This window comes from Corvus moneduloides, chromosome 1, assembly GCF_009650955.1.
Source record: "Corvus moneduloides isolate bCorMon1 chromosome 1, bCorMon1.pri, whole genome shotgun sequence".
NCBI classification, from domain to species: Eukaryota; Metazoa; Chordata; class Aves; order Passeriformes; family Corvidae; genus Corvus; species Corvus moneduloides.
Genome location: NC_045476.1, coordinates 75,124,850 through 75,151,065, shown reverse-complemented (window position 1 = coordinate 75,151,065; position 26,216 = coordinate 75,124,850). Strand labels below are relative to the sequence as shown.

General features: G+C 39.6%; 2 protein-coding genes across 6 annotated transcripts in view; one reads left to right on the top strand and one right to left on the bottom strand.

Annotated features, from left to right (window-relative positions):
- The window catches only part of LYRM4 (LYR motif containing 4), an 86,366-nt gene extending 79,073 nt beyond the window's left edge, over positions 1-7,293 (bottom strand). The window contains exon 1 of the mRNA XM_032116287.1: positions 7,147-7,293. Within this exon, the coding sequence (XP_031972178.1) occupies positions 7,147-7,232 (86 nt within the window). The 5' untranslated portion in view covers positions 7,233-7,293. The remainder of the gene's footprint in view (positions 1-7,146) is intronic.
- Positions 7,294-7,297: 4 nt separating this feature from the next.
- Positions 7,298-26,216, top strand: part of FARS2 (phenylalanyl-tRNA synthetase 2, mitochondrial) — a 232,529-nt gene continuing 213,610 nt past the window's right edge. For 3 of the 5 annotated variants that reach the window (XM_032116256.1, XM_032116231.1, XM_032116249.1), the window contains exons 1-3: positions 7,298-7,337; positions 13,853-13,958; positions 21,790-21,847. In XM_032116256.1, the coding sequence (XP_031972147.1) occupies positions 21,842-21,847 (6 nt within the window). In that variant the 5' untranslated portion in view covers positions 7,298-7,337; positions 13,853-13,958; positions 21,790-21,841. The remainder of the gene's footprint in view (positions 7,338-13,852; positions 13,959-21,789; positions 21,848-26,216) is intronic. The other 2 variants (XM_032116265.1, XM_032116240.1) reach the window with 1 other exon arrangement.

Here is a 26,216-nt window from a genome sequence, read left to right as displayed (position 1 = left end):
CCAAGAAAGTCTCCTTTGATGCCCACTTTTTTTTGAAAAACAGAGAACTATGTATAATCTAGGACTGTACTTTGTTGGTCAGTGCACCCCAAAATACATAGGAAGAGCTCTACTGAGGAGGTAGTTCAGAGAGAATCCTTGCCATCCATTACTGCAGGAAGTGGTTCTAAACATTGCCTCATTGACTGCAGTTTCATTTTTTCTTTGTTTTTTAAATTACTTGGATTTTTTTTTAAATCCAGAATGCTGACCTTCTAAAGAATACTTGAAATTATAATAACCTGTGTCTACTGTATCTTGAATCACATGGATGCTAGGAGGTCAGCATCTTTTCACCATGGGCAGCATAGAGAGGAATCCAGAGGAACTAAGTGTTAAAGCCACATCCAAGAGTAAGGAAAGGAGGAGGTTAGATGGGACAGCATTTTAATCCATTTTAATACTATAGCTACATTAAAAAGTGTTTTTCATTTACCAGAAATCATAAGCCTATGTGTATGGGAATGAGTCACTGCCAGAGGCAGTATTTTTTCTATTACTCTCATTAGTTCTCAAACAAACATTACTGGTAATTAAATCTTTCATAAAAAGCAATATGTCCCTGTTCTTCTGTGCTATACAAAGAATAACAAACAGCCACAGCAGATTTACACATTTGGAGTGCCTTTACTAAAATAAAATAACTAAAACAGCATATCAGTCTTTTGAGGAGGCCCCATCCATTTGTCTTCCAAATATTAAATTTCAATTTTTCCAGAACTCTGTATGGACTGTATGTGCTCCAAACTCTCCCTCCAAGTTATTACTATTCAAAATTCTCCTCTGGAAAAAAAAAAAAAAAAAAAAAAGAAATCAAGAAAATTACATCAAACCTGATGCACAGATATCATTAATTGTTCAGGAAGAGTGTAACTTTACAAGGGTAAAGTGAATGTATTTGGAAAACGACAATCACCATTGAACCTTTAAACCCAAGATAACAATTCCTAATGAACAAGATCAACAGAATTTTGATGCAATGATTTGCAGTTGGGTAATGTTACTATTAAGAAATTAAAATATTTGATAAAACTGTTTTCATTTGTTTTAAAATTTCAGAGAAATATGTCCTGAGGGTATCTAATGACTATGTTTGGACATTTTTGAAATAGAGTGCTTCAGTTGTCTTCCAAAAATATTTTATACATATATAATACTGAAGTCAAATGGAAATACCTCAATACTGTCAGACCCCAGTCCAAAATCATGTTCTTATACCTCTGGATTTTCCCTAAAAGTGCATATATTTCCATGTTTTACTACAATTCAGAGTGTCATCATCTCAGTCCTTTACACAGTTCCCATCCTAATCAGCAGATTGAGCAGCACCCAGAGCCCTTAAAATACTGACATCTCTATTCAAGCATATATGAATCTGACAGAATAAGGCAATATATATAAAAGAGCTTAAAATAATATAATGGCTAAATGGGATGTGGTCATTGAAATAATAGCCAAAATTTAACTCCCCAAAAAAAGAGCTGTTAGTAACGCCAACCACAAATCTGTGTGACTGAAAATGTGCAGTGCCTGTTTACCTGTGACTCTGGGTCATGCAGCTCCAGGCCAAAACAAGTGTCTGCACTACTGTAGGATGGAAACCACCCTGGACTCTGGAATACCACAGCTGCTTGCAGCCCTGATCTTTTTATACTTTTCAAGTAGATCAGAGAGCACCATATACTCAGTAAATGGGAAATTAACTAAAAAAATCCTAAAGTTTGTAATCACTCAAAACACAGTCAGCAATTATACAGAGATAAGAAAAAATAAGTTATCCGCCTTCTTTGTACAGCCGAGGAAAAACAGGTACCATAAAGGTTCAATTCTGTGACTGTACTCCTACAAAGAAGTCAGACATCTCTGCTGGACAGAACTGACAATTTTATTTTTTCCTGCATTTCTTATCTCAGCTGCAAACTACCACTTTGGTCAGAAAACCATGCCTCCCTCTTCTCATTACTGTCTTGAATTTTCTTTTTGATTAATCACCATTTCGACTTTTTTTACCTCCTTAACACACAGAAACAAACAATCTGCTGGCAGACCTTGCCAATCACAAACTTCATTAGGATATCCAGTGAGAAAAAGGTTTATTCAGCTTGGATAACGGTCGCATGTAAAATTTTAATGTGGCTGTTAAAATACCTAAGTGATGAAAGTGCAAAAAGAAACAGTGACAGGATTCTATAGACCAGGGACCAAAAGCAAAGTAAGATTTTCCCATTAAAGTGACCAACTAAGGCATGTTGGGAGGAAGAGAAAGAAACTAATTTTTATAAAAGAGTGTTTTTAAAAAAATTTTACTTGGTGTGAGTTATGTTCTTGAAAGAGTTGTTAGCAGGATCTTAACAGCTTTATGCCCCCTTGAAGCATAGGTCATTATGCAAGTACAGGTCAACTTAACCTCTACTTGTGCAAAAATCCAGGTGCTCTCATGAAAGGAACCGGGTACCCCGAGAAGTTACTATTCTGGAACTGGGTATCCAGAGAAGTCTCACTATTAAGACCTCAGCAAAGAGGGCAGCAAGTACCTCAGCCTTCCCCTCATCCTTTGTCACTGTGTTTACCTCTGCAACCAACAAAGTGTGGAGATTCTCCTTAGCCCTTCTTTTGTTGCTGATGTATCTACAGAATCATTTTTTATTTTCTTTTATGGCAGTAGCCAGATAAAGTTCCAGCTGGGCTTTGGCTCTTCTAATTTCCTCTCTGCTTAACCTCATGACACCCATGTAGTTCTCCAGCGTAGTCTGCCCTTTCCCCTAAATGCCAACAACTCTGTAAACTCTGCCTTTTTTTTTTCCTCCTGAGTTTGTTCCAAAGCTCTCTGTTTAGCCAGGCTGGTTTTCTTCCCTGCTGGCTCATCTTCCAGCACATGGGGACAGCCTGCTCCTGTACCTTGAAGATTTCTGTCTTGAAGAATGTCCAGCCTTCCTGGACACCTGTCCTTCAGGACTGCCTCCCAAGTGATTCTCTCAACAGGTCTCCTAAACAGGCCCAAATTTGCCCTCAGGAAGTCCAAATACAAGTTCTGCTGATACCCCTCCTTACTTCTGTGCGAATTGATAGCATCATCATTTCAGGATCGCTGTGCCCAAGGCATCCTCCAATCTCCTCATCACACAACAGTCCTTTCCTCTTGGCAAACAACAGGTCCAGTGGGGCGCCTTCCCTATTTGGTTCCCTCACCAGCTGAATTAGGAATTTATCTTCCATACACTCCAGGAACCTCCTAGACTGCTTCCTCTCTGTGGTATTATATTCCAAGCAGACATCTGGTAAACCGAAGTCCCCCAGAAGAACAAGGGGCAGCAATCTTGAGACTGTTCTATGATTCTATATTCCACGACTCCCTAAAATCAGATCAACAACTATGTCAGTCAAAGTAGGAAAAGCAACTGGCACTGAAAAAACCAGTGCAAATTATTTTGCTCAGTTTTGTTCCTAGGTTAGCAGTCATTTGCAAAAATCAGATTTACTAGTTTTAAAATCTTGAAGGACATGTCTCAGATGAAACTGCATGCATTCAATTAACTTGTTTCCAATGCAAAACCTGTTTTGACAAATTTTCTTCCTTGATTCTTCTATATTCTGGGTAATTTTATTAATCAAATAATATTGCACATTCTAAAAGAAAAATCAAATTCCATTAAAATGCAATTTAGAGAGAGAAGAAAAAATATGTCTATAAATAAAAATGCAACTTCCATCAGTTAAAAGAGAACCTAATGAGTAACTGAAATAAATTTGCAATAAATCAAGAAAGACCTTAAAAAATTTAAAAATCATTTGCAGAAAAAAATCCAACAGAGCAGCTCAAAGCTTCTGACATTGCTCATAACTACAAGAAACAAAAGAAATAGAAAGCAGATGATCTGGAAGCATGTCATATGATGTTACCCTGAACTTATTACCCATTGTTAGTATCTTTATAGGGCAAGGAAGGCTAGGGATCTGAAAATCATAGTAAGCTGGTTAGCTAGGATGTCTGGAGCTTATCCAGTTCAATGTCACACTTGAAACAGACCTGCATGCAACAAGGTGAGGTCAGCCATGGTGCTCTTTGGCTAAACCTATCATGAAAACCTTCAAAAATGCAGATGACAAACTCTCTCAGGGAAGACCTGCTCCAGTTCTGCATTGTCCTGGAGAGAACTCCTTTCCATTAGATTCCCGTGTGTTAAGACCACTGAGATTCAATCATGTTAAACAAGAAATTTTTAAGTTCAGATTATCTTAATCTGCAACCAGATGTATTTTAATGGCTTTCACAAGTTTATAAATTCTTTTGTCTTCTGTACCGAAACCACTCACAATATTTATTTAAATCACTAATGATATTTAGAAATATCCCTTAAAACCATTTAGTTGAGACTACAATCTAACATATTATAAACCATCAGAGGTTCTAGTTTTTGTCAACCAAGCAGAAAAAAATAGCACACTTGTTAAAAACCACCTTTTTGACTCAAAACCTGACATCTTGCCTCTCTGCATATTGATTTTCCTCCAGTACAAATCACTCTCCCATGCTCAGACTGTCTGCGTGGGTAATAGGGCAGAAGGGCAGATATGAAATTACTTAAAGTCTACTAAATTCCCTCTCCCTGCTGTTGAAACCTGGCCTCCATATCTGGGTGTCCAAACACTCTGTGACATTTACTTCAGGACACTGGAGATGCTCCTGTGTTATTCTGAAGGCTGCCAGTGGTGACCTGCACTGTGCATCACTTGTTTCGTGTATTCTAATTAATTATTATTATTATCCATTCCTTTTCTGTTCTATTAAACAGTCTTCACCTCAACACACAAATTTTACTTTTTTTTCCCCCAGTTCTCTCCCCCATCCCATTGGGGAGGGGGGAGCAAGCAAGCACTTGTGTGGTGCTTAGCTGCCTGCCAGATTAAACCAGAGCAACAAAATTAGGAGAAAAAGCACAGTAAGCAAATAAGGAGACAATAGCTAGCTGGTCATACTCCAGACATACTCTTACAAATACACAATTTTAAGTAATAAAGTATTCAGACACTGTCTAGCTGAAGCCATGAATCAATAATACTAATCTGTAATACCTTCTACTTTGCTGAAGTTGGTTCTTTACAAAGTCCTTGGGTTAACTCCCTTGCACTGCCATATCACATTACAGCAGCCCTAAGGACATGGCAGAGCTGCTTATCTTGTGCAGAAGCCAACGGGGTGTCCCTTTTACCTATGGGTGTGGAGTAAACATCGAGGCAGAACTGTTGTTGTGGTCACAGCAGACCTCTAAATGTAACAGCTGCTGATCTTTTCTTGCTGGAAACTGTTATTGCTTCTAGTGCTCACAAATGTGTATACACCACAAGATTTTAGACAGTTTCTGATTTTACAGTATCTAAGGACAGGCCCATCAAAACCAGAGATCTTTCCTTTAAGGAAAGGGGCAACTTGCGCTGTGATATGGCGCAAGTTGCCCCTTTGATATGGTCAAAAAACCAGATCTGCATGGTAAATATACCATATGATTTGTATCCTTTAAAATTTGCTGTGAACTTCACTTCCTCCCTGCTTAGCCCTAAGTACAAACCCACTGCTGAAAACACGTCGTGGCCCAGACATGAGCTTCATTCAGCTGTTCACCAACTGCACATCTCAAGCCATCTCCATTTACAATCCTCTGGTTTTTAGCCAGAACAAGGGCAATCAGGTACACTCAGGACAGCAAAGAGCAGGAGAAAGCCTTGACAGCAACAGAGCATGATGCAAACACACACTGCTGCGTGGAGGCAGCGATGAAGGTTTATTAGTACCAGCTCATTTTCAGCCCCACAGTCCTTCTTCTCAGGGCACTCCCTTGCATCTGAGGTTTGTGGAATACTTGTGCCTTGCAGAGCACAGAGCTCACCACAGTTATGAAAGTTTAAAGGCTTCTGTTCCCAATTCTTGCCTGGGAGATGATTCACAGCACAGGTAGTTCACACGTCTCTTCTCATGGTGCAACTGAATGGCAAAGTAAATAAACTACCATTGGGCAATACAATTTTGCCAGTGTGGGTGAGTACCACCCCCTGTGAACACAGCAGGTATCTAATGGAGTCCAGGCCTATGTCTAACCTTTGCCAAAAAAACGGTGCATGTCTTTCATCAACAGCCAGAGGAGGCAGGCAGGCAGGGAGCCACACAGACTGGCAGGAAGAGTGAACCCTGATCCCTCATTGCACCCTGAGCCTGGACACAGCACATGGTGCCAGGCTTTGGCTGCAGCCTGACCTCCCCTCGGCCAGGAAATGGGCAGCACACAGACCAGACATGGGCTATGTCAGGTTCACAAAATCATTAGGGTTGGAGTGGATCTCTGGAGATCATCTAGTTCAACCCCCCTGACAAGGCAGGGTCACCTTGAGCAGGAGACACAGAAACACATCCGATGGGTTTTCAATGTCTCCACAGAGGGACTCCATGATCTCCCTGGGCAGCCTGTTCCAGTGTTCTGCTACCCTCAATGTAAAGAGGTTCTTCCTCATGTTGAAGTGAAACTTCTTGTGTTTTGGTTTATGGCCACTGCTCCCCATCCTGTTGCCAGGCACCACTGAAAAGAGTCGGGCACCATCCTCATGACCCCCAGCCCTGAGATATTTCTATGCATTAATGAGATCCCCTCTCAGTCTTCCCTTCTCCAGACTAAACAGGCCCAGCTCCCGCAGTCTCTCCTCAGAAGAGAGATGCTCCAGACCCTTCTTCATCTTTGTGGCCCTCCACTAGACCCTCTCCAGCATCTCCTTGTCCTTCCTTCTTCTACTGAGGAGCCCGGACTCAGCACAAGTACCCCAGACTCCAGGTTGGGACAGTCTCTGTCCTGTCCCTTCTCCTTACAGCAGGCATAGCCTGCTGGTGCTTCTGCGGCAGCCCGGGGCCTGGCAGAGGGACCGGGGGCTGCCCATTCCCTGCGCTCCGAGGCGGGCCCAGGCCCGGTGCCGGTCCCGCTGTCGCTCCAGGGCACGGCTCGGCTCCTCCGCGGGGTTGCCGGAGGCCGCAGCTCCCCCGCGCCCCTGTCCCCAGCACCGCCGGGACCCCACGCCTCGGCGGGAAGCCCTGCGTGCGCCGCGCCCCGGAGCCCTTCCCCGCACCTGTAGTTGTAGCCGCTGAAACGCTGGCTCTCCCGCAGCAGGGCACGGTACAGCCGCAGCACCTGGGCACGGCTGGACGCTGCCATGTTGCCGACACCGAGCTCCTCCCGCGGCGGCGAGGCCCCTTTTCCCCGCCCTCCCGCCGCCCGCGCCGGGCGCAGCCGCGGCGGAGCGGGGCCGCAGGGCCGGCGGTGAGTGGCGGCGCGGAGCGGCAGCGGCCAAAGCTCGGCCCGGGCCCGGCGCGAGGCGCGGGCGGGGCGGGGCGGGGCGGGGCGAGGCGCGTCCCCGGCCGGGGCAGCCCCGGGGGCGGTGGGCTCGGGGGACTCGGGGTCGGTTCCCGGGTCTCGCCGGGTCGGGCCTGCCCGGTAGCTCCGGCGGGAATCACAAGGCGCGACTGTCCCGGGGGTGCCTGTCGGGCTCGGCCGTGCGGCTGTGAAGGGCCCGAGGGCGGGGAGGGAAGGCCCGAGCGGCAGGGAAAGCGAAACCAGCGCTCAGAAGCGGTGGTCGGCGAGGGCAGCAGCGTGGTGTGCGCGCCCCGTACTTGGTGTGCCACGGGGAGGTGGATGCTGGCGCGGGGGGATGGATACTGAGGCAGGAAAGGAGCAACAAGTGATGTGTGCAGGGGGTTGCCTCGGAACCGCTGTATACATTTGCAGTCAGTGTTCACGTACTGGAGAGAGTCCAGCAGAGGCCACAAAAATGATTTGGGGTCTGGAGCATCTGTCTTTATGAGGAGAGAGTGCGGGAGCTGGGCCTGTTTAGTCTGGAGAATAGAGGACTGTCAGAGGATCTCATAATATAAATATCTCAAAGGTGAGTTACAAGAGCTTGATGCCAGACTCTTCAGTAATGCCCAGCAAAAGGATAAGGAGCAGTGGCCATAAACTAGAACACAAAAGTTTCACCTCAATGTGAGAAGCAACTTTACATTAAGGGTAGCGGAACACTGGAACAGGCTGCCCAGGGAGGTCATGGAGTCTTCTTCTCTGGGGACATGGAAAATCCACATGGATGTGTTCCTGTGTCACCTGCTCAGGATGACCCTGTCTTGCCAGAGGGGTTGTACTAGATGGTCTTCAGAGGTCCCTTCCAACACCAACATTCTGTGATTCTCTGAAATCACTATAGACATTTGCAGTCGGTGTTCATCTGTGCTAGTGTACCAGGGGCTGTTATGTTATAGGGATGTTTGAGTTGTTCCTCTCTCAATATCTGGTTTTAAGATGAATTTTGTTATTTAAACCACACATCAAGCATCCTCCTTTGCTTAAAGTTTTGCCACTGCAGAATAAACTTAACTTCGTAACTTAGAGGTATTATGCCACAGCTGTATTTAATGCTGATTTTTGAATGTTATCAGCAGTACAATTTATTTAGAATCATGGAATCATCAAGGTTGGAAGAGGCCTTTAATCTCCAGTCCAGCTGTCCACCCAGCACTGCCACTGTAACCCCTAAACCACTAAATCCCCTCACCCAGCACTGCATCCAGGTGCCTGTTAAAGACCTCTAGGGATGGTGATTCCACCACCTCCCTGGGCAACCTATTCCAATGCCTGACCACCCTAACAGTGAAAACATTTTTTTCTACTATCTAACCTGAATCTCCCCTGTCTCAGTTTAAGGCCATTTCCTCTGGTCTTCTCACTGCAGGCACAGCAGAAGAGACCGGACCCCACTTCACTAGAACCTCCTTTCAGGTATCATGACAGGGTTCCTACTTCCTTCACAGTTTGTTTTCTATAAAGTAGATGTGTAAAACAACTATCATGTAGATACTCTACATATCTCTGGCAACAGTGCTTCAATTGCTGCTTCTAATTTAACTCATATTTTATTGCATATGCATTTGAGTATTCTTGTCAGTTTTACATCTGATGCAATTTACAGTTTGTTTTAAAGAACTAAAATAGTTCTGTGCTTTTGGATGTAATTAGTATAGACACATGAATTTATTTCAAGTTTATCTTTACAGGTATGCTATGTTTTAGCAGCCCTTTTAGGCTTCTGAAAATGGAGATTTTCCATATGCAGAAAATTTCCTGGATGTTCTCTTTATCAAAACCAAAACTAGAAATGTTACAGGAAATGTAGAAAAACATATGCAGCTGCAGTACTGGGATGAGCATTGCTTTTGAGGCCTTCCCTTGTAAGCTGTAAAGCAGTGTGTTTTGGTTTAGGTCTTGGCATTCAGGACACCCACATGGAGAAATACAAAGCAAGCGTGCCCTTCATTTGCCAGTGGGACCAACCAAATGCTCCTTGTAGCCCAAGCCATGTTGTTGATGCAAATTGCCATGCCAGAATCAGAGCCCATTTGGGGTGCTGATGCTCCCTATCTTTGCAGCTGTTGCTGGCTGGGCTGCTTAATACGTATTATAGCAGAACTCTGGCTTTGTATCTATGGACTTACCGTCTTCCCTGAAAGTAGCAGTGGCCACCCTGCCCTTTGTTATGATGGTGGGCTTCAGACAGCTTAAAAAGATAATGTTTTTGTCACATACAGAGCCAAACTTAGGTTTGAGAGTTTAGCAAAGTTATGTGATGTCATTCTGTGGATGAGTGTGGCAGTTGTTCCATCTAATTTTACAACAGCCCTCAGGTATTGTTGGAAATAAAGTTTTCATGTTGCAGTCTGTATCTCTAAATGATGAGGGAGTAACTGGGATGAAAGCATTAAGCAAATTTTGTTTACAAGAACGCTATTGATTTAATATTTGAAAAGTAATTATAAATTATTTTTAGATAGCCTCAGATGCTAATCCTGCTCGTGAAACTCCCTGACAGTTTTTGTGAGTTTTGTTTTTTTACATTTTTTTTTTTAGGTAACCATGTTTGTCTCTTGAAAAAGCCTAGAAACCCCCTATGTTTAGAATAAGCAGTAAGCGCATACAATGCGTGATTAAATGCAGAGTAAATCTATCAAAGGAGAGAAGTCTTTCCTCTTGTCTCCCTTTTCTAGCTTAACCTTTAATACACTCATGGAGGGAAGATCAATTTTTGGCAGAAACTTGTCACCGTTGTGCAGTTGGGTTGGCACTGTTAACTGGAAAAATTAATTATAATCTTCCGCATTTGCTACTGTGGTTTCTTGGAAGAGATGGGTTATGGTCCTGGAAGTCGTGTCATTCTGCAGGGAGTGGACATTGCTGTGACTGGGATACACGTGTTTCTGCTGGCCTTTGTTAATGTGCAATGTCACTGCAAGCCTGCAGGGAACTGAAAGGATGGACACAGCCCAAATGACCGCTGTGTGTCCTGTGACACTGGAGCCTGTGTATGGGGAAGCAGTAATAACCACTTCATTAGCTACCTCCTCATTCCTGAGGGGAAAACTACACCTGAATTTAGGGTTGGTGGGTGTTCATTTGTATAGAAGTTTTTGCTTTCAGCCTTTGGTCTGGGAACAAAGGTGGCATATGTCTTGCCTTTCTGCATCTCTTGAGATAAATAAGCACTTTGAAAAGGATATAATAGTACCGGGAATGTTTAAGTGTGTAGTTGCTAAAAGACAAGGGGGGGGAAGGAATTTGGATAAAATTCCTGCAGAGGCTGTGGACTGGTGTGAAAGAAACAGCTGTTCTATTCTCTAGAACATATTCTATGTCCTGTCGTCTGATGCCGGATTGTTCCTTGTGGTGCACTATTTCAGCTTTATGACATGACACTGAACACTTTCAGAGAGCACATGCTTTCCTGGCATGCTGCTGTTGGTTTTCATTATTTTTCTTTGGGGGTCAGAAGGATAATTGATTGTAGTGATATTATAATCTCTTTTAATAATTGTTTTTCAGTTTATGAAAACATGCTAATTTTTCTGTGCTGCAGTGGTGTGGTATCTCTTTTCTTTCCTGCTCTTAGTTCTTGGTTGATAGGGTCGTGCACAGTGATATCCTGCACAGTGTAGAGTAGGACCTTTGAAAGAAGGATTATAAATCACAAGAATTTTGGGATTTCAGTGACAAATGTAACAAACTATAATTTAACCATTCCCTATGGTGAATAAGATTTCCACAGTATCAACAAGAGGCCTTGATTGACTCTGCTACTTTAAAAAAATTGCATTTATTTGGTTGCCCTGTAGAAAAGAACATTTTTATTTAGGAGGAGAAACTTCCATATTTCAAATTCAGCTATACTCCTAAATTCTTTGTGCATTTAAAAAAATTCTACCTGGGAGTTCAGAGGGAAGGAAAAATTGTGACAAAACTCTTCTCTTGGTCATCTTTTTGTGAGTTACCCCATCTCTTTCCAAACTGAATTGCAGAATGCTGTGTGTTGTTTAAAGTAAGATTGTAAGAATAGTAGTAATAGGAAAACCAAACCACAACCAGCAGTGCATTGCCTGTTGTAGTACTAGGTCTTTTAAGGGAATACGTGTTTTACCACTGCTCCTAAACCTTTGCTAGTTCATGATCTCTTGTGCTGCAGGCATTGAACTAAAAGAAACACTGAATTTTGTCTTCCCTGTTGGCCACAGTTTTAACTTTCTAATTTCCTGTGGCCATGTCCAACTCCAGAGGACTTCATGGGCATTGTGTTACCTGACAGTTAAGGAGCTGGACAGTTCAGGAGTCGCAGGATAACTTCTGGATCAATGAAATGCAGTGCTGTACACCATACTGATTTTGAAAGGTGTTCTTAGTGGATGTATATTGGTAAAGTCCTATGAAATGCTTGAAATAAAAACACTATAAAAGGCCAGAATTAAATGGATAATTTTGTGTTGCAGTTATAGGCAAGAGAATATCTGATAGGGATTAAAATTACCAGTAATGGTTAAATAGTTTAGCATGTAATAGTTGCATCAAATGCAAATGACACTTCTAAACACTTCTAACCTTAATGCTGATGAAGACAAGAACCCAACAAAAAATTACCATATTTTTGCTGTGTAATTTTTTGTCATACTGAAATCTTGCTCAGAAATCTAATAATGAGAAGCATGAAGGACAGTATTAATGAAGTGTTCTCATCCATGACCTCATCAATTCAGAAATGCTTTCTTTGCTGTGCTTTCCAGTGTTTTATCGAATTCAGCCTTAAATAACTTCCCTTTCTGTGGGAAAATATATTCTACTTTATGTTGTATTGCTGTTAAGAAATGTTTTCTGATGCTCATCCTATGCCACCCTCTTCCCTGAGTTCATCCCACTTTTTTATTTATGCCCCTTTAGAGTCACACTGTGTAACTCCTCTCCCTCCTCTGCAATTTACACTATCATCCTATTTCTCAGTAACTGTCAGCCAGACAGGCTAAATTATGTAGTTATTTTGATATTATTTCTGTCCTCTTTCAAAGGATATTGAAAATTTTAGCTGAGGAAGCAAACTTAGCTGTAAAACAAGGACTGATACTTTGTTTAAGAGCAACTGAGAATCTCTTTGTAGCCACCCCGTATATTTTTTGCTGACTTGTGATTTCCAGTTTGGCAGGTTGGTTACAAATGGTACTGCCAATCTTTTGAGTTAAAGATCATGATTGCACCTCAGATGTTTTGCTAGAGCAAAGTTCTTTCTTCTCTTGAGTATCTTTTTTTTTCACATATAAATGTGTATGTGAGTGTGCAAAAAACATGTAAGTATGTATACAGGCATGCACACGGTCATGCTGTGGTGGTAAAGGTCATGCCCTTCATCTCAGATTCTCCATCTTTCAGTCTCGGGGATTGGTGCACAGCTAGCACCTGTGTGCTGTGGGTTTTTTTTCTGCTTACCCAATCGCATGTCTCAAGCATGTGAAATCAAAGACATCCTGCTGCTTGCATGCATCCCAGTTCTTCTGCTCCCTGCATTGTGGGCATGGGCTTTCTTGTCAGATGATGCTAGGGGCCAGCTCCACTCAAGGACCACTGCTTAAGTCCTTCCCTGAAACTCCACCTCAGTAGCCATTTCCTTATAAATCCTTCTTGTGTGATTATTTGTTGGAAGCAATTCCTAGATCAAAGTATTAGTAGGTGTAGAACTATCATGTTGATGTAAGGTAGCGTGGATCTGATGTAAGAAAACATGTTATCCAAGGTAAAGTAAAAGTAGAAAGTTCTTCTATAATGTGTTGGAAAGATGTGACCTCTGATAATGGGGCATGTGGAAGGAACTAATATTTTAAATTTTTTCTAGTGGAAGAAAGTTAAGCAAAATTGTTTTTTACAATGGATGGGTAAACATCAAGGACTGAGTGGATTGTAAGTAGGCAATCCATTTAGTTTTCTGACTGTCAGATGAGGGGAAGGGGAATATGATTTTCCACTTGCAGCACATTTTCATTTTATGTTGTGCTGTGCATCCATGTTTGACTTTTTGTTCTAGTAGCTTGGACTTCTGATCAGGAAAAAAAATCAGCAGTTTGAATAGGAAGCTGAAGCAAATTGTTTCTGGAGATGAAAGAAGACTATGGAGCAGTGCTTTAGTTGAAATGAGGAAAACAATATAGCCATATTAGGGACTGCAGTAATGGTAGAGTTTAAGGTATCTACTTTTGCATGATCCTTGACATTTTTGATCTTTCATCTCGTCTCACTATTGGTTTTATGTCCTCAGAGCTCTGACAATGAGTGATAGTGCATTAGGGACATGTTCCTATATATATCATGCTTCTGATGCATTTGTAAGATCAGCTGAATTGTCAGTACTTCCTTACATGCCTTCACAGTTCTAGATAGAATTTTATTTTTATTTTATTTCTGTTTCTGTTTTTTATATCTAGGGTGACCGTGTCAAAATTTGTCTTTCAGCCTGAGAAGGAACAAAGCACTGACTAAAGCTAACAGGCAAAAGAAGCAGAGCTAAAGAAAGATTATCTCTGCTTGCAGGTAAATAATCAAAAATAAATTTAGCTTTCTGAATTGGTCTTTGACAGCAGCACTGCCAGCCTTTTTAGTCAGTAACAAGTTTTCAGTCCCTCTCCATTTTAATTAATAATTAAATTTTAGTTTATTTAATAATTAAAATATCTTTCTTCATCTTCAGCGACTGCTAAGGACAGGTATGATAACTATCTAAATTTGCTTTCCATATAGAATTCATGCATTTCCTTACGCCTAATGCAAAGAAAATTATGAGACTTGAGACATAAAGATAGGTGTGTAACAATAATGAGAGAGAGAGAGAAAGAGGGAGAGATAGAAAATAATAATCTTCTGAAAAAGAAATTCAGAAGGACAAATTTTAACATCTTTATATTGGAGCATGTCCCGATCCTTGAATATAATCCCTTTGGAATCTGCCTAACTACCTAGGCAATAAGTTGCTGTTCAGTGTGAGAGGAGGTGGCAGAATTAAGTTCTCCATGCTTTACACACCAGTTATTATTGATGCAAGATGGGATGGGATGGGATAGGATAGGATGGGATAGGATAGGATGGGATGCTCTGGTGAATGGAGAGTGAACTCAGGGAGCTCTGGAGAGGCAATAGTTAGGAATTTACAAACCCCACCATTAACTTTCCAGTCTTATCTACGTGACCCCATGGCAGCATCAGCGAAAGGTAATGGGGGTCAGTGTCTCCTAATAAAGTTTGTGAGTTCCCTCCAGCTGGGAATAAGTGTTGATTTAGATGGGGGTGCAGACCTATGAAGTGGAGCTGCCAGCTTTCCTATAGGGATGGGTTTACATTCTGCTGAAAGGCGGGAAAGAGGAATGGGGGAAGAAATACTTTGAAATACTGTTCTGGGAACATTTGTGAGAGTTCATCTCTCTGGAGATCTGAATTAAGTATCTCCTTGTTCTACAATTTCTGTGATTAGCTTTTTCAGGTATGCTTTGTAGCCTAGTATTGGTTTTGACCAAGGTCAGGTTGTGGGGATTTTTGTTGTTGTTGTTGTTGTATTTTGTTTGTTTGCTTGTTTGTTTTAACCTGGCAGTACACATGCTTTGTTTCCTTTGATTCATTTTTATGCAGTTGATTTTAATTTTTGTTTAACTTTTTCCTTTTTTGGAAATGACTCCTGGTGAAGTAGATGCACCGCATCTAAAACGGAGAAAACAGGTAAACAGAGCAAATTATCAGGTCCTCACACAGATTTAATAGTACTTCTATTTTTTTTGTGTGTAAGTAGGATTTCTAAATTGGTTTGACTTTCATGAAAGTTTTCAAGACCTTCACTGAGAGTGTTCTTACTTTTGAGAGTGTTAGCATAATTTTTTAAATTGCTTTCTCACTTATTTTGACTGGGAACATAGCTTTTTTTCAACTTTTGTTTTGACTTTGATTTTATTATACTAATTACTTTCAGTGTGAAAATTGCATAGTGAATTACACCAAGTCTTTCTATGGGAAGAGTTTGTTGTAAAATGGACAGACATGGTATTGTAAGCGTAAAATTATCACATATTTAAAACGTAATTAAATAGAGGTAAGTTTTGTTGAGCTTAGTAAAGCTGCTTGCTTTTTATGTGGGCACACTAACTTTGTCAAGTTTTATGAAAGAATGTTGTTCTAAACAGATAGAGAGATGTTGCTTGATAGAGGTCAGCTTTTTCTGTTTCCTTTCTGTCCCTCTTCCTCCCTGCACAGATTGTGGTTCGTATTCCACCCTCCACTTCCATTCGCAATGTGTCTTATTTTTACACTACCATTTTATTGCTGTTCTGTTGTGGCAAGTTATATTCTTAATATAGTATTCATTCTACAAACAGAAACTGTGCTGGATAGACTTGAACTAAGTATGTGGGAACATCATGTTTATTCTAGTTACTTTGTCAGGCTACCTGAGTTGTTATTTAAAGGATTCATTTTTTAATAAACTTAAGAGATATTGCAGATTCTACCAAATCCTATTTTGTCACCTGATATTAGGAGTTCATTTGACCCTAGTGTCCCCTGTGGTCTCAGTCTTGACCCTGAGTGGCAGACCCTGCTGGGCCTGTGTGGAACACGATCTTTCAGCATGTGGCAAATTGCAATTCTACAGATGATTTTAAAGAAAAAAAAATCAAAACAATTATTTTCTTTTAATTTTGATTTTCTCAGTATGTAACAGATGTGGCATTAACTGAAGATTGTTTTGTCATATGTGACCTTGAGCTATAATAACATCTTATTCTTCATTAATAATAAAAACTTGATTCTTTTATGCTGTTATTTTCTTTAGTTCCCTGACTTGCATATCTTCTTCCACCTAGTCAGTGTGTATATCTTGGCTCGGAATGCAAGATGAGAGGGTATTGCCTTTGTTATTTAAAAACTGGATGGAGCATCCATCCACTTCTGTGCATAGTCTTAAATGTTTATACTTTTATATATATGTATATATATACTTCTGTGCCATAGTCTGAGATGTGCATTCTGAGCTCTGTCTTCAGTTTTCTTTCACTGAAGCTTGTTCTGGAGGGAAGCGTGACTTGCATGTGTCTGGTGTCACATAAGGGTTCTCTGACCTAATTAAAATATGTGGCTTTCTCAAGGCCTTTCAGACAAAGAATTTCTTTTGTTTGTTGTGCTGGGCTTTGTGTAGAGTAAGTATATCAGTATTAGCAAGCCTTATAGGAGATGTTACCTGGGAACATCACAGTTGTTGAAACATGAAGGTGCTTGGAAGCCCATTATCCTAGGGAGCTGTGAGCCATGGACTCAAGTATTTCTTATTTTCTAGCATTAGTGACAAAGAAAGAAGTTAGCAATACTAGTCTTGTTCTTTTTAGTGTTATACTTTCAAACCTTTTTTTTTAATCTGGTGATAGTGGGACTGCATGGAGACACAATTTAAATCTGTGTTTTAAGTCATGCTTGCCTTGCTTTCCTTGCTACAGAATATTTTGGAACTAGTTCTTCTTTAACAAGTTATTGGAGATGTCAGCACCTCTGAGATGCTGTAAAGGCAGTTGTGTTCAGATGTAATCAAATACAGTGTTACAAGGTAGGTCTGCCTGAATACATATGAATTAATCCTGGCTGTAAACTTTTAACAAAACCAGAGCACAATTGTATCAGGAAATTGGAACAGGATTGAGCAAATGCATTTTAAAATTTGACTTATATTTGTTTGAATAGGCAGAACTTTAAATTTAGGGGGCTTAAATTTATCATGAATATTTATAACTAGCATTGTTTATAATTCAGTATCAGTTGTTGCAGTTGAAGTATTTTTAAGGAAAATACTACTTTTTTTACCCTTAGGCTTTAAACATAATTAATGTATTTATTAGGTGTAGTCACAGAAGATGTTTCATAATACAAGTAGAATATTTGCGCATCAGTTTTACTGTCTTTTGGTAACCCATATGCACTCATAACTGTAGAATATGCAAAGTATAATTTTTAAGGTGGTTAATGGAGGTTGGCTAGGCAGTTAATTCTTTTGTGTCTTCTTGGGTACACTTGTCCTTAAAAGAGTGAAATAAGTCTTCATCTTGCGGCTCAGCAGTTTGTTGGAAGACTGTACACAGGCTTGACAGTCATATGGGATTTAGAAGAAATACATTATCCATTCACCTATGGTAAATTTTAGTGCTGGAATCAAGGAAATAACAGCGGAGTAGTAAAAAAATAAATATGTAAATAGAGTAAGTAAGTTTGCTAAAAAGACCAGGGTAAAGGAAAGCAAACTGAAAATGTTTAGCAGTGCAATCTTACTTCATTTTTGTTTCACCTTCTGAAATTTGTATTGCTGTGAGACCAACTGTATTGAGACAGATGCTATGATTGTGTGAGATTTGCTGGCAGAGCTGTTGTATTGTTTGCAAATTTTGCTGTTCATGAGAGTCCAGCATTTTGTGTAGGTTAAATGGGTTGGAACGAACTGTGTCGTTTAGAAACTGATGTGGTGGGGTTTTTTTTTCCTTTTACAACATGCAAGTCAGTACTGCAGTCTGTGTAGGCTAGCTGCTTTTCCCTATACTTTTGTTTTATTTTTTTTCATGCTTTATTTGTGTTTGCAACACATGTGATTTGGGATCAAATGTAAATGATGATACAGAGTTTCTAAACAAATTTTGTTTGTTGTGACGTAGTACGTATTTGCAATTCTGGCTTAAGACTTTGGGTAGTAGTTCTTGAGAGATGAAGGTGTCTTCTGCTTCTAGACTATGGTAACAGTAAGGAAAAACAACAGCCTAAGTCACTAGCACAAAAATGGGAGAATAAAAAAAGCTGGTTGTTGATTTCTGTTTCACTCACTCAACAGAAAAGAGCTTCAGTGATAGGGAATTGTACAAAACCAGTAAAGGTTTTCACATTATCTAAGAAGCGTTACAGCAAGCAGAATTTACTTCTTAGTAGGTCCCATTTAACATTTCAAAGGTAGTGGGCTCTTATTAAGGAGAATGAGCTGCTAGCAGTGTTTTAAAGTATAAGAAAGTATTTCTTTTTCTCTCAAGAGGAGTTATTAGCACATGGGTAAATTTATAAGGCTCCGTTTTTACTCATTGTACCTTAAACTCTAACTCTGTTATTTTGCAACTATGGTGTACTCAGGCAAGGGCTGAGTTTAAGAACCATTTTTTACATGTCTGGACCCAGTAAAAAAGCCCTGCTAACATTGTTTTTAATTGGATGCCTAAAAGTGGCTCTGCAGAAAACTTCTCTGGAAAAGCAAAACAGAAGAAAGAGGGTAGGGATTTCAGTCATCCTTTTCTGACATCTCTCTCTTTACACCTCTTTCATCTCACAGAGGGGTTGAGAGAGAAGGGGCAAGCATACTGGGAGATCATTTCACATTCCAGTTCAGGATTTTAGGTCTCCATGAGAGATGATTTTGCATTGCATGGGAATAAAATCCTGCAGCTCTGACTCCCTGGTCATTAGGTTCCCAGTGGCACAGCAGAGTTGTCCAGGGCTTCTGAGTAGGTACAGCGAAGGAGACCTGAGGTGTGGTAATAAAAGTTGTAGGACCATTCCCTTTCCATTGGTTTTAGTGTGTTTCTCCAACATGAAGTAGAAGGAGGTGACGATTTAAAAAAAAAAGCCTTTTCCAACAAGAAAGGCTCGAAATCTGTCTTAGAATAGGAAAGAGGTAAGGTGGCCAACTAGGCAGCACTGCATGCATAAATGTTATTGAAACTACGCCAAAACACCATTTTTTGTTTAAGCTTGTGTCCTTGTATAGATGAAATGGGAAGTTTCAGGCATAGACACTATTCTTCCTGTTGAAAGCTGACAACTTCAGTTTTCATTTAACTGGCTTGATTCTTGAACAGGAAAGGTTTTTTTTTTAATTATTATTTAATTTCCTATGTGATACTCATTGCATTTGAGACATTATGCGGTGGCTATTAAAAGTGATGCATATATTGATTTCCTAAATAAAGATTTTTGACCAGCTCCTTCCCAGCTCTGTTTTAAAGGAATGAGAGCCTTTAGGCTGATCTGAAAGGACATTTGCTGAAACCATGGCTACAAAGCACCTGAACAGCACTGGGAGATGAGTTTTGAGATGGTAAAATTAAATTATCATTTTTAATACAAACATTTAGTGAAAAAGAATGTGAAAAAACATTGTTAATCAGAATTGAAGCAAAGGCTATTCAGATAGGTTTCATAAATGTAATGTCCAGTTTACTGAAGTTGTTTGGCAGTTGTGACATTGCATTTGAAATGTGACTAGAAATAGATTTTTAATCTGAGCACTGATTCTTTTTTTTTTTTTTTTTTGCTTTAGATGACATTAATTTGTCTTTCTGTTCATCTTAGAAAGCCCTATAAATTTAGTGCCCTATTTCTAGTACATTGGACTGACATTTTACATGTTCTGATATGGCAATATATTGTTGCAGGGGTGAATAGTGGGACACTCAAATCAACTTATAATGAGGGTAAACCTGTGTATGAAAGAAATAGTTGAAATCTTTTAAAGCTATTGATATAACAGTAATATTAGTAGTCAGTTTTCCTTCCTAACCCGGAGTAGCCTCTAATACACCTTCATGGAAAAGATTACTTAATTTTATGCAATGTAGTCAACTGTCAAATAATTAATTTAAAATTCAGATCTGAGGGGAAATAGAAAATCACAAAATCTGTAGCCCTCTTCACTTTCACACTGTTGGAGTGCTTTTTGATAAAGAAGAAAGAGGACGGAGTAGCAGCTAGATGTCTGGAACTGATCCACAGTTCATTGAATTAAATTGAAATTTTTTTCATTAACTTTGATCATCCTTGGATTGAACCGGTATGCATATGATTTAATTAGTAGTAAGCTCAGGAAATGCTGGGATGTTGGCTTTTCTAGTTCCTTACCTACTGAGATAGTAATTACATAAACCAATATATTTATTGGTGTGTCTATGATATGGCAAGTACAGAATGGGCTTTCCTAGTGGTGGACCTCCATTTTAAAGAGATATTTTATGGTAAACCTCTTTTTCTTTCTTGCTAATGATAAGATTGAATCTGATCATCTTTCATTACACATAAAACAGATCTATTTCTATGTCATTGAAAATATTTTTATGCTAGAAAAGGGAGCAAATTGTAACTTTATTGTATGTCTAATTTTAAAATACATTAACCTCCCCATGTTATATTTAACATTAAGGGTTAAAAATGCAAATTTTTGATAGGTTCTCTTTGCCTCAGAGCAATAAGGAGGTTCTCTAATATCATACGTTTAATTATCCAATAGAGTATGTTTTTATCATGGATCACATTGAAGGTATCTCTATTAATGCTGTCTTTTATTTTATTTTAAATTATGTAAAGCAGTGCAGCTTCATGTTGGGATACCTTTACATTTATGCAAGTTTGAGAAGCAACCACAAAAAACTCCTCTGCTAAGGGCAAGTTTGTAGGCATAGCTGCTGGACAGTCATAGTTCAGAATGGCTGAATTTCTCATCTGAAGCATTTGAAATATTTTTACCCTGAACCAGATTTCTATCACCTTATTTGTTCCTGTATTATTTGTCATTAGGTGAGCTGCCCCAGTGCCTTATCTGGGTCAGGTGGTGAAGTTAAGGAACTGCTTGGGGCAAGGAAGGGTGGTGGGAGTCGGCTGTGGGTGTTGACACTGGACACGGAGATTCCATGTAGATGTGTCCTGTTTGCTTTGGCAGACCCTGTTGTGAGTCTGAATGATTTACATCTAAAAGTTTATGAAAGCTTCTTGTGTGTTAGTAGCATAAATAGGAATAGTAGGTATAAAAATCAAGGGAGAAAGGCTTTTAAGCTTACCACCACACTTTCTCAGTTTATCAGCTGTGTAACTAGCCATAAATCTGTCACTTGGGTTTGCTTATACTTTTGGTAGTTTGCACCCAGTTTTTAGAGCAATAAATAAGATTTCTCTAGGGTATCAGTTACATAGCTGTCAGTGAGACCTAACCTGAAAAAATTATGTCTGTGTCAAAAAATATTAAAAGGAGCCTTGATTTGTTTTCTCAAGGGCATTTAAGAGTTACTGAAGCAACATTAAATGCTATACCAAGAAGATGCTGAGATTTTAGGTGGTATTTTCTCTACTGCTTTACAGGAAAACATTTTGTAGCAACTGCAACATAACACAGAACATAGGCACCTTTTGAGGCAGACATTACCTTTTCAAATAAGCATGACCGATGCTTAGGCCATGCTGATGTGTTATTGTGTATCATCTGCAATGATTTTGGAGTGTATTACAGAATTATTTGTATGCTTGAGGGAGTGATCCAGAGAACAGAAAAGGAATTAAGTAGGTGATCTAAGTATTTATTTGTTTTATATGTTTCTAGCTGCTGATTGATGAGCTTATAATGCTACTGCTGCATTTGCAATTGAGAAGGGATGTTGGTAAGCAAATGATTTTTCTCACTTGCCTTTGTTTCTCTAAAAATGAGTAATTCCTTTTAGAAGGAGAACAATATTTTTAAGGTACAAATCTGAGAAACAGGTGAATGAAAATATATACACAGTCTACTTTTTTGGTGTCAAACATAATTAAAAGAAGAAAAGTATTGTTTAATATATTACCTAATGTATTGTGAAGCAAGACATCCTGTTTTGCTTGTTGTATATGTTGAGACAGCATAGTTAAAAAATCAAGGTATTATTGTACAAGTTGGGAAAACTTTTCTTACTGTGTCACAAACCTTCTGTTTGATGACTGCCACATGAATTTCTAGGATATAATTTAAAAAATTCTAGAATATAATTAAAAAGAGGTTGTCTGACCTCTACTGATTAGGAATTCGGATTAGGTTTCTTGTGCTTGAATATGTCAGTTCATCAACTTCTCTGGCTCTGAAATAGCTTATTGTTCCAGTGTGTTTTTCTGTGTGTGTTGTTTTCTGTGTGTTTCTACTGTTTCAAAAACACCATCGTCATTGCTGTCATACCTCCCAATACTTTTGAAAAAGCAGACCCTTAAAAAGCAATGACTCTCTGTCTTCTGCCCAGGATCACCCATATTGAAATGTGCAGTTTGTGTTGTACAGCCCTCTCTGCACGTATAGTTTGATTCCACAAAGTATCTCCAGCAATCCCTGCTCATCTACAGTGAAATGCAGCGGCAGCTTGTTTCAGATTTCTGGTTGTTAATCAATCTGTTCACACTTAAATGTGTTGCAGCCCAGTCAAAGCAGGGAGTATCCTGGACGAATGATATGAAAGAAGTGAAGTGGATGTACGTAAGTGTAATCTGCCCCCAGAGTGGCAGATTGCTTTAGCAGTGACCTTTATCGGTGAGAATAGACTAAAGTTGTATCATTTTTGAAAACCAGAGTGCTACTTCCACTTAGGCTGTTGCTGGGTGCTATGTTTTGCATCACTTTTTGAAGACACTGTTATGTTGAGTTTAATACTTTTCTTAAAAACTCCAGGTTTTAAGCATAAAGGCCTAAGGAAATTATGTCTTCAAGATGGTACTTGTGCCTCTGCTGTAAGCCCTCTTTTTTCCACTTCAGTTAAATTTCACACAGAATGTCTGGGTCACTAGAGACAGCAAGGTACAGGTTGTGTATGAGAATAAAGGGCTTAATGAAGGAGAGAAACCCTATAAATTCCTCAGCCAAAGTAGAGGTAGCAGGATGAATTTGTCCCTTACCACTGAATCTGCAAACTAACTTTGCCTCCAAACACAGAGGAAATAAACTTTTGCTGGTTCTGCTACTTGCAAAGGAAAGCTTACTGTAAACCTGAGGATGAATTATGTTCTGTTGGCTGACACACCTACTGAAGAGGAAAACAGAATTGTGCTATCTGAAATATTTTAAGAGAACTGAGAATGGATGCTTTAAGAGGTGGCGCTGCGTATGTTGTCTTTTAGACTTTTAGAAGAATAGTGTGTCTACAGGAGAGAGCTTGAGACAAATGATGCTGTATTTCACAGTCTCTGAGATGATTAGGGAATATTGGAATGTAATAGAAGTTATAATCAACTGTAAATGTAAACTGTTAGATTGCTGCAGAGGAAGGAGGCTGCTTAGACAATAAACCTTACAGTAACACATCTACTTTTTAAAGCTGTCAGCATGTTGCCATCATCTGGAAAAGTATACACAATAGCTCATCATAAACCCATCAATTTTTCTGCATTAATTAACATCTCCATTTGTGATATATGACATCTGAAATGAATTATTTTAAAATGAGAACTCTCCCAATTTTGTGGTGTGACACCCCCCTTTCCACAACTAAATTCTGAATTACAAATATTCTAGATGTTTTGAATGTAAATCCATAACTGTGAAAAATAATTTTTAAAAAGAGTTTGAGAAATCAGTTAGTATTTAACTTTTGTCGTGTTGGTAGCCAGATGCAAAAAGAAAAGAAAAGGTAGGACATTTATAGTACATAATGTACTACAGATCAGGCATAGATAAAGTAGATAGAAGTAAATAGTAAATGCAGTTTCTAAGACCTAAGAAGTGGATGTATAAGTTAGAGATTTCTTTTTGTGTGATTTGTGAACCTTTAATCTTTTCCAAGTTTTGCACATACAGTATCTGCCCATTTTCCCTTTTTGAAAACATCTGTTAGGCCAACTCTAGGTTTGCTTGTGTCTTAGCAAGCACTAGTTTTGTGTGGGTCTCTCTGTATGAAGAACTCATGGTGGGGAGAGCACTAAATCCAAATGAGCCATAATTAGGTTGCCCAGAGAAGTTGTGGGAACTTTTGCTGGAGGCTTTCAAAACCCAACTAGGCAAATCCCTGACCTAAAGCAGTGATCTGCTTTGGACAGGGTGTTGAACTAGGCCACCTTCACTGGTCTCTTTGAACCGAAATTATTCTATGATCCTGTAGTTCTGTGAGGATTGCATTCATTTCTAAAGGAGATTGATCTGGGGATTATCTTTAAAAGTCATCCCTAAGCTTAGTTCTGGGACCATCCATCTCTTACTATCATTAGACTTTGCTTTCGTTATGGGCAGTTTTGCTCCTCAGTACGTGGTATTTGCCATGAGAAGTTAGAAAATGGGAGATAGACCTTCACCATAACTGATGTGTTAATTCTCTGCAGGACTTGTAACTGAGATTTTAAGTAAGGTTGTGCATGTTGTGGGTGTCTTTGATGGGGAGGGGAATTCTAGTTGTTAGGCCATTGAGTTCTTTGTATCGGGATCATACTATCCTGGAGCTCATACTTCTTTCTGAGATGACTAAGTTGGAATTTCTGAACCAAAAGAGAGGGCTTATGCATCTTGAAAGCAAAGTTCAGCACAAACTCTTTTCCTTGTAATGTTCATTTGTTCAGCCCTGCAATTTTGCAAGGGTGTTTAAAACTTCATTTCTCCAATCTTCCATTAGTACTGGGAAAGCTGCTCCTTTGTGGTGCCTGTCACCAGTGAGAGGTAAGCAGTAGTTAATTACCTAGTTTGAGAATTGGGTATCTGCTTTTCCCATTCCAGGGGAAATTACTGCAATTCCAAAATATGGTGGAGAAAAGTAGCTCTCACTATATTTTCTGTATCCGTCAAAGTTTTTTTGAGCTGTGAGAATATTCCAATCTATGCTTCAACAATTAGTAGAGTGGGCCATTTGATGCAAATTTGATTGCTTGAGCATTATAGTACATGGAAAAATCCTCTATGGAACTTGAAGTGGTTTAACAGAGGAGGATGTATTTTGCAGTCCGCATTCTCCATGTGCACATATGCAGCAAACACACCAACACATGGCCTCACCACTGCAGCCAAATCATCTGCATTTTGGAGTTCATGCCTCAGGTGTGCATGGTCAAGCCAGCATCTGGACTTAGGTGACCTTGTACTGTTCCTGAAAGTATTAAAAGTACTTTGATTTTAAAAAGAATATTAGTGATTTTAAATTGAATTGGTTTCCATTCCTTGAAATATGAGGTGCTGTACAAAAAATAAAAAGCTAGTAGAATTTTTTGAGGCAAAGCATATATAGGTAATGTATTTACATTGTGAAATCATATCTTACTATACATCACTCTTAAAATGTAGTATCACTAGAACCAAAGATAGGCACCCATCAAACTGTACCCGTTCAGAGCATCACTGATGATACTATATAAAGATGTCATCACTAGATGTGAATACAAAATTCTTAGCAAACTGTGGTTATACTTCCTACTGATGGTTGCTATTAGGGGTTCCCTTCTGATGACACATCTAGCACCTTCTGATATTTATAATCTGTGATTTGCATTTGGAACTAAGCTTTTACTCTCATAGCAAGACAGAGCATAAACAGAGAGAGATGTGAAGCAGCATTTCTGTAGAAAGCTGTTTGTGGTAATTCTTGAGAGTTCTCTGTTGATCCCAAAATAAATTTCTAGATACAAATATACCACAGCCTGGGGGATGAATGTGCACCAGGCACTGATGACTGCTGTGTAACGCAAATTGTGTCTTACAGTCATCATAATCCCTTCTTATATAAGGTAATAAATAAACATAAGTACTTTTAAAAAGCTGATTCTTAAATATTCAGGGCTAAAGGGTCTCAGCTGACCAAGGGTCTGCTGCTTCTTGCAACAAGAGGGCCCTCTGCCATTGCTTAGTAGTAACAGAGTATCTTACAAGTGGCATGAAAAACCTGAAAACCTCCTTTTATTGCCTTCTCTAGGTGCTACAGAAAAAGGTGTTGTTGGGTTCTCTTTATGATTTCACTTTCTTTTTACTAGTTGCAAGAAAAAAACTGCTCTATTTATTTTGTCAATGAAATGCTGAGTGTTCCAAGATGAGATTACCTC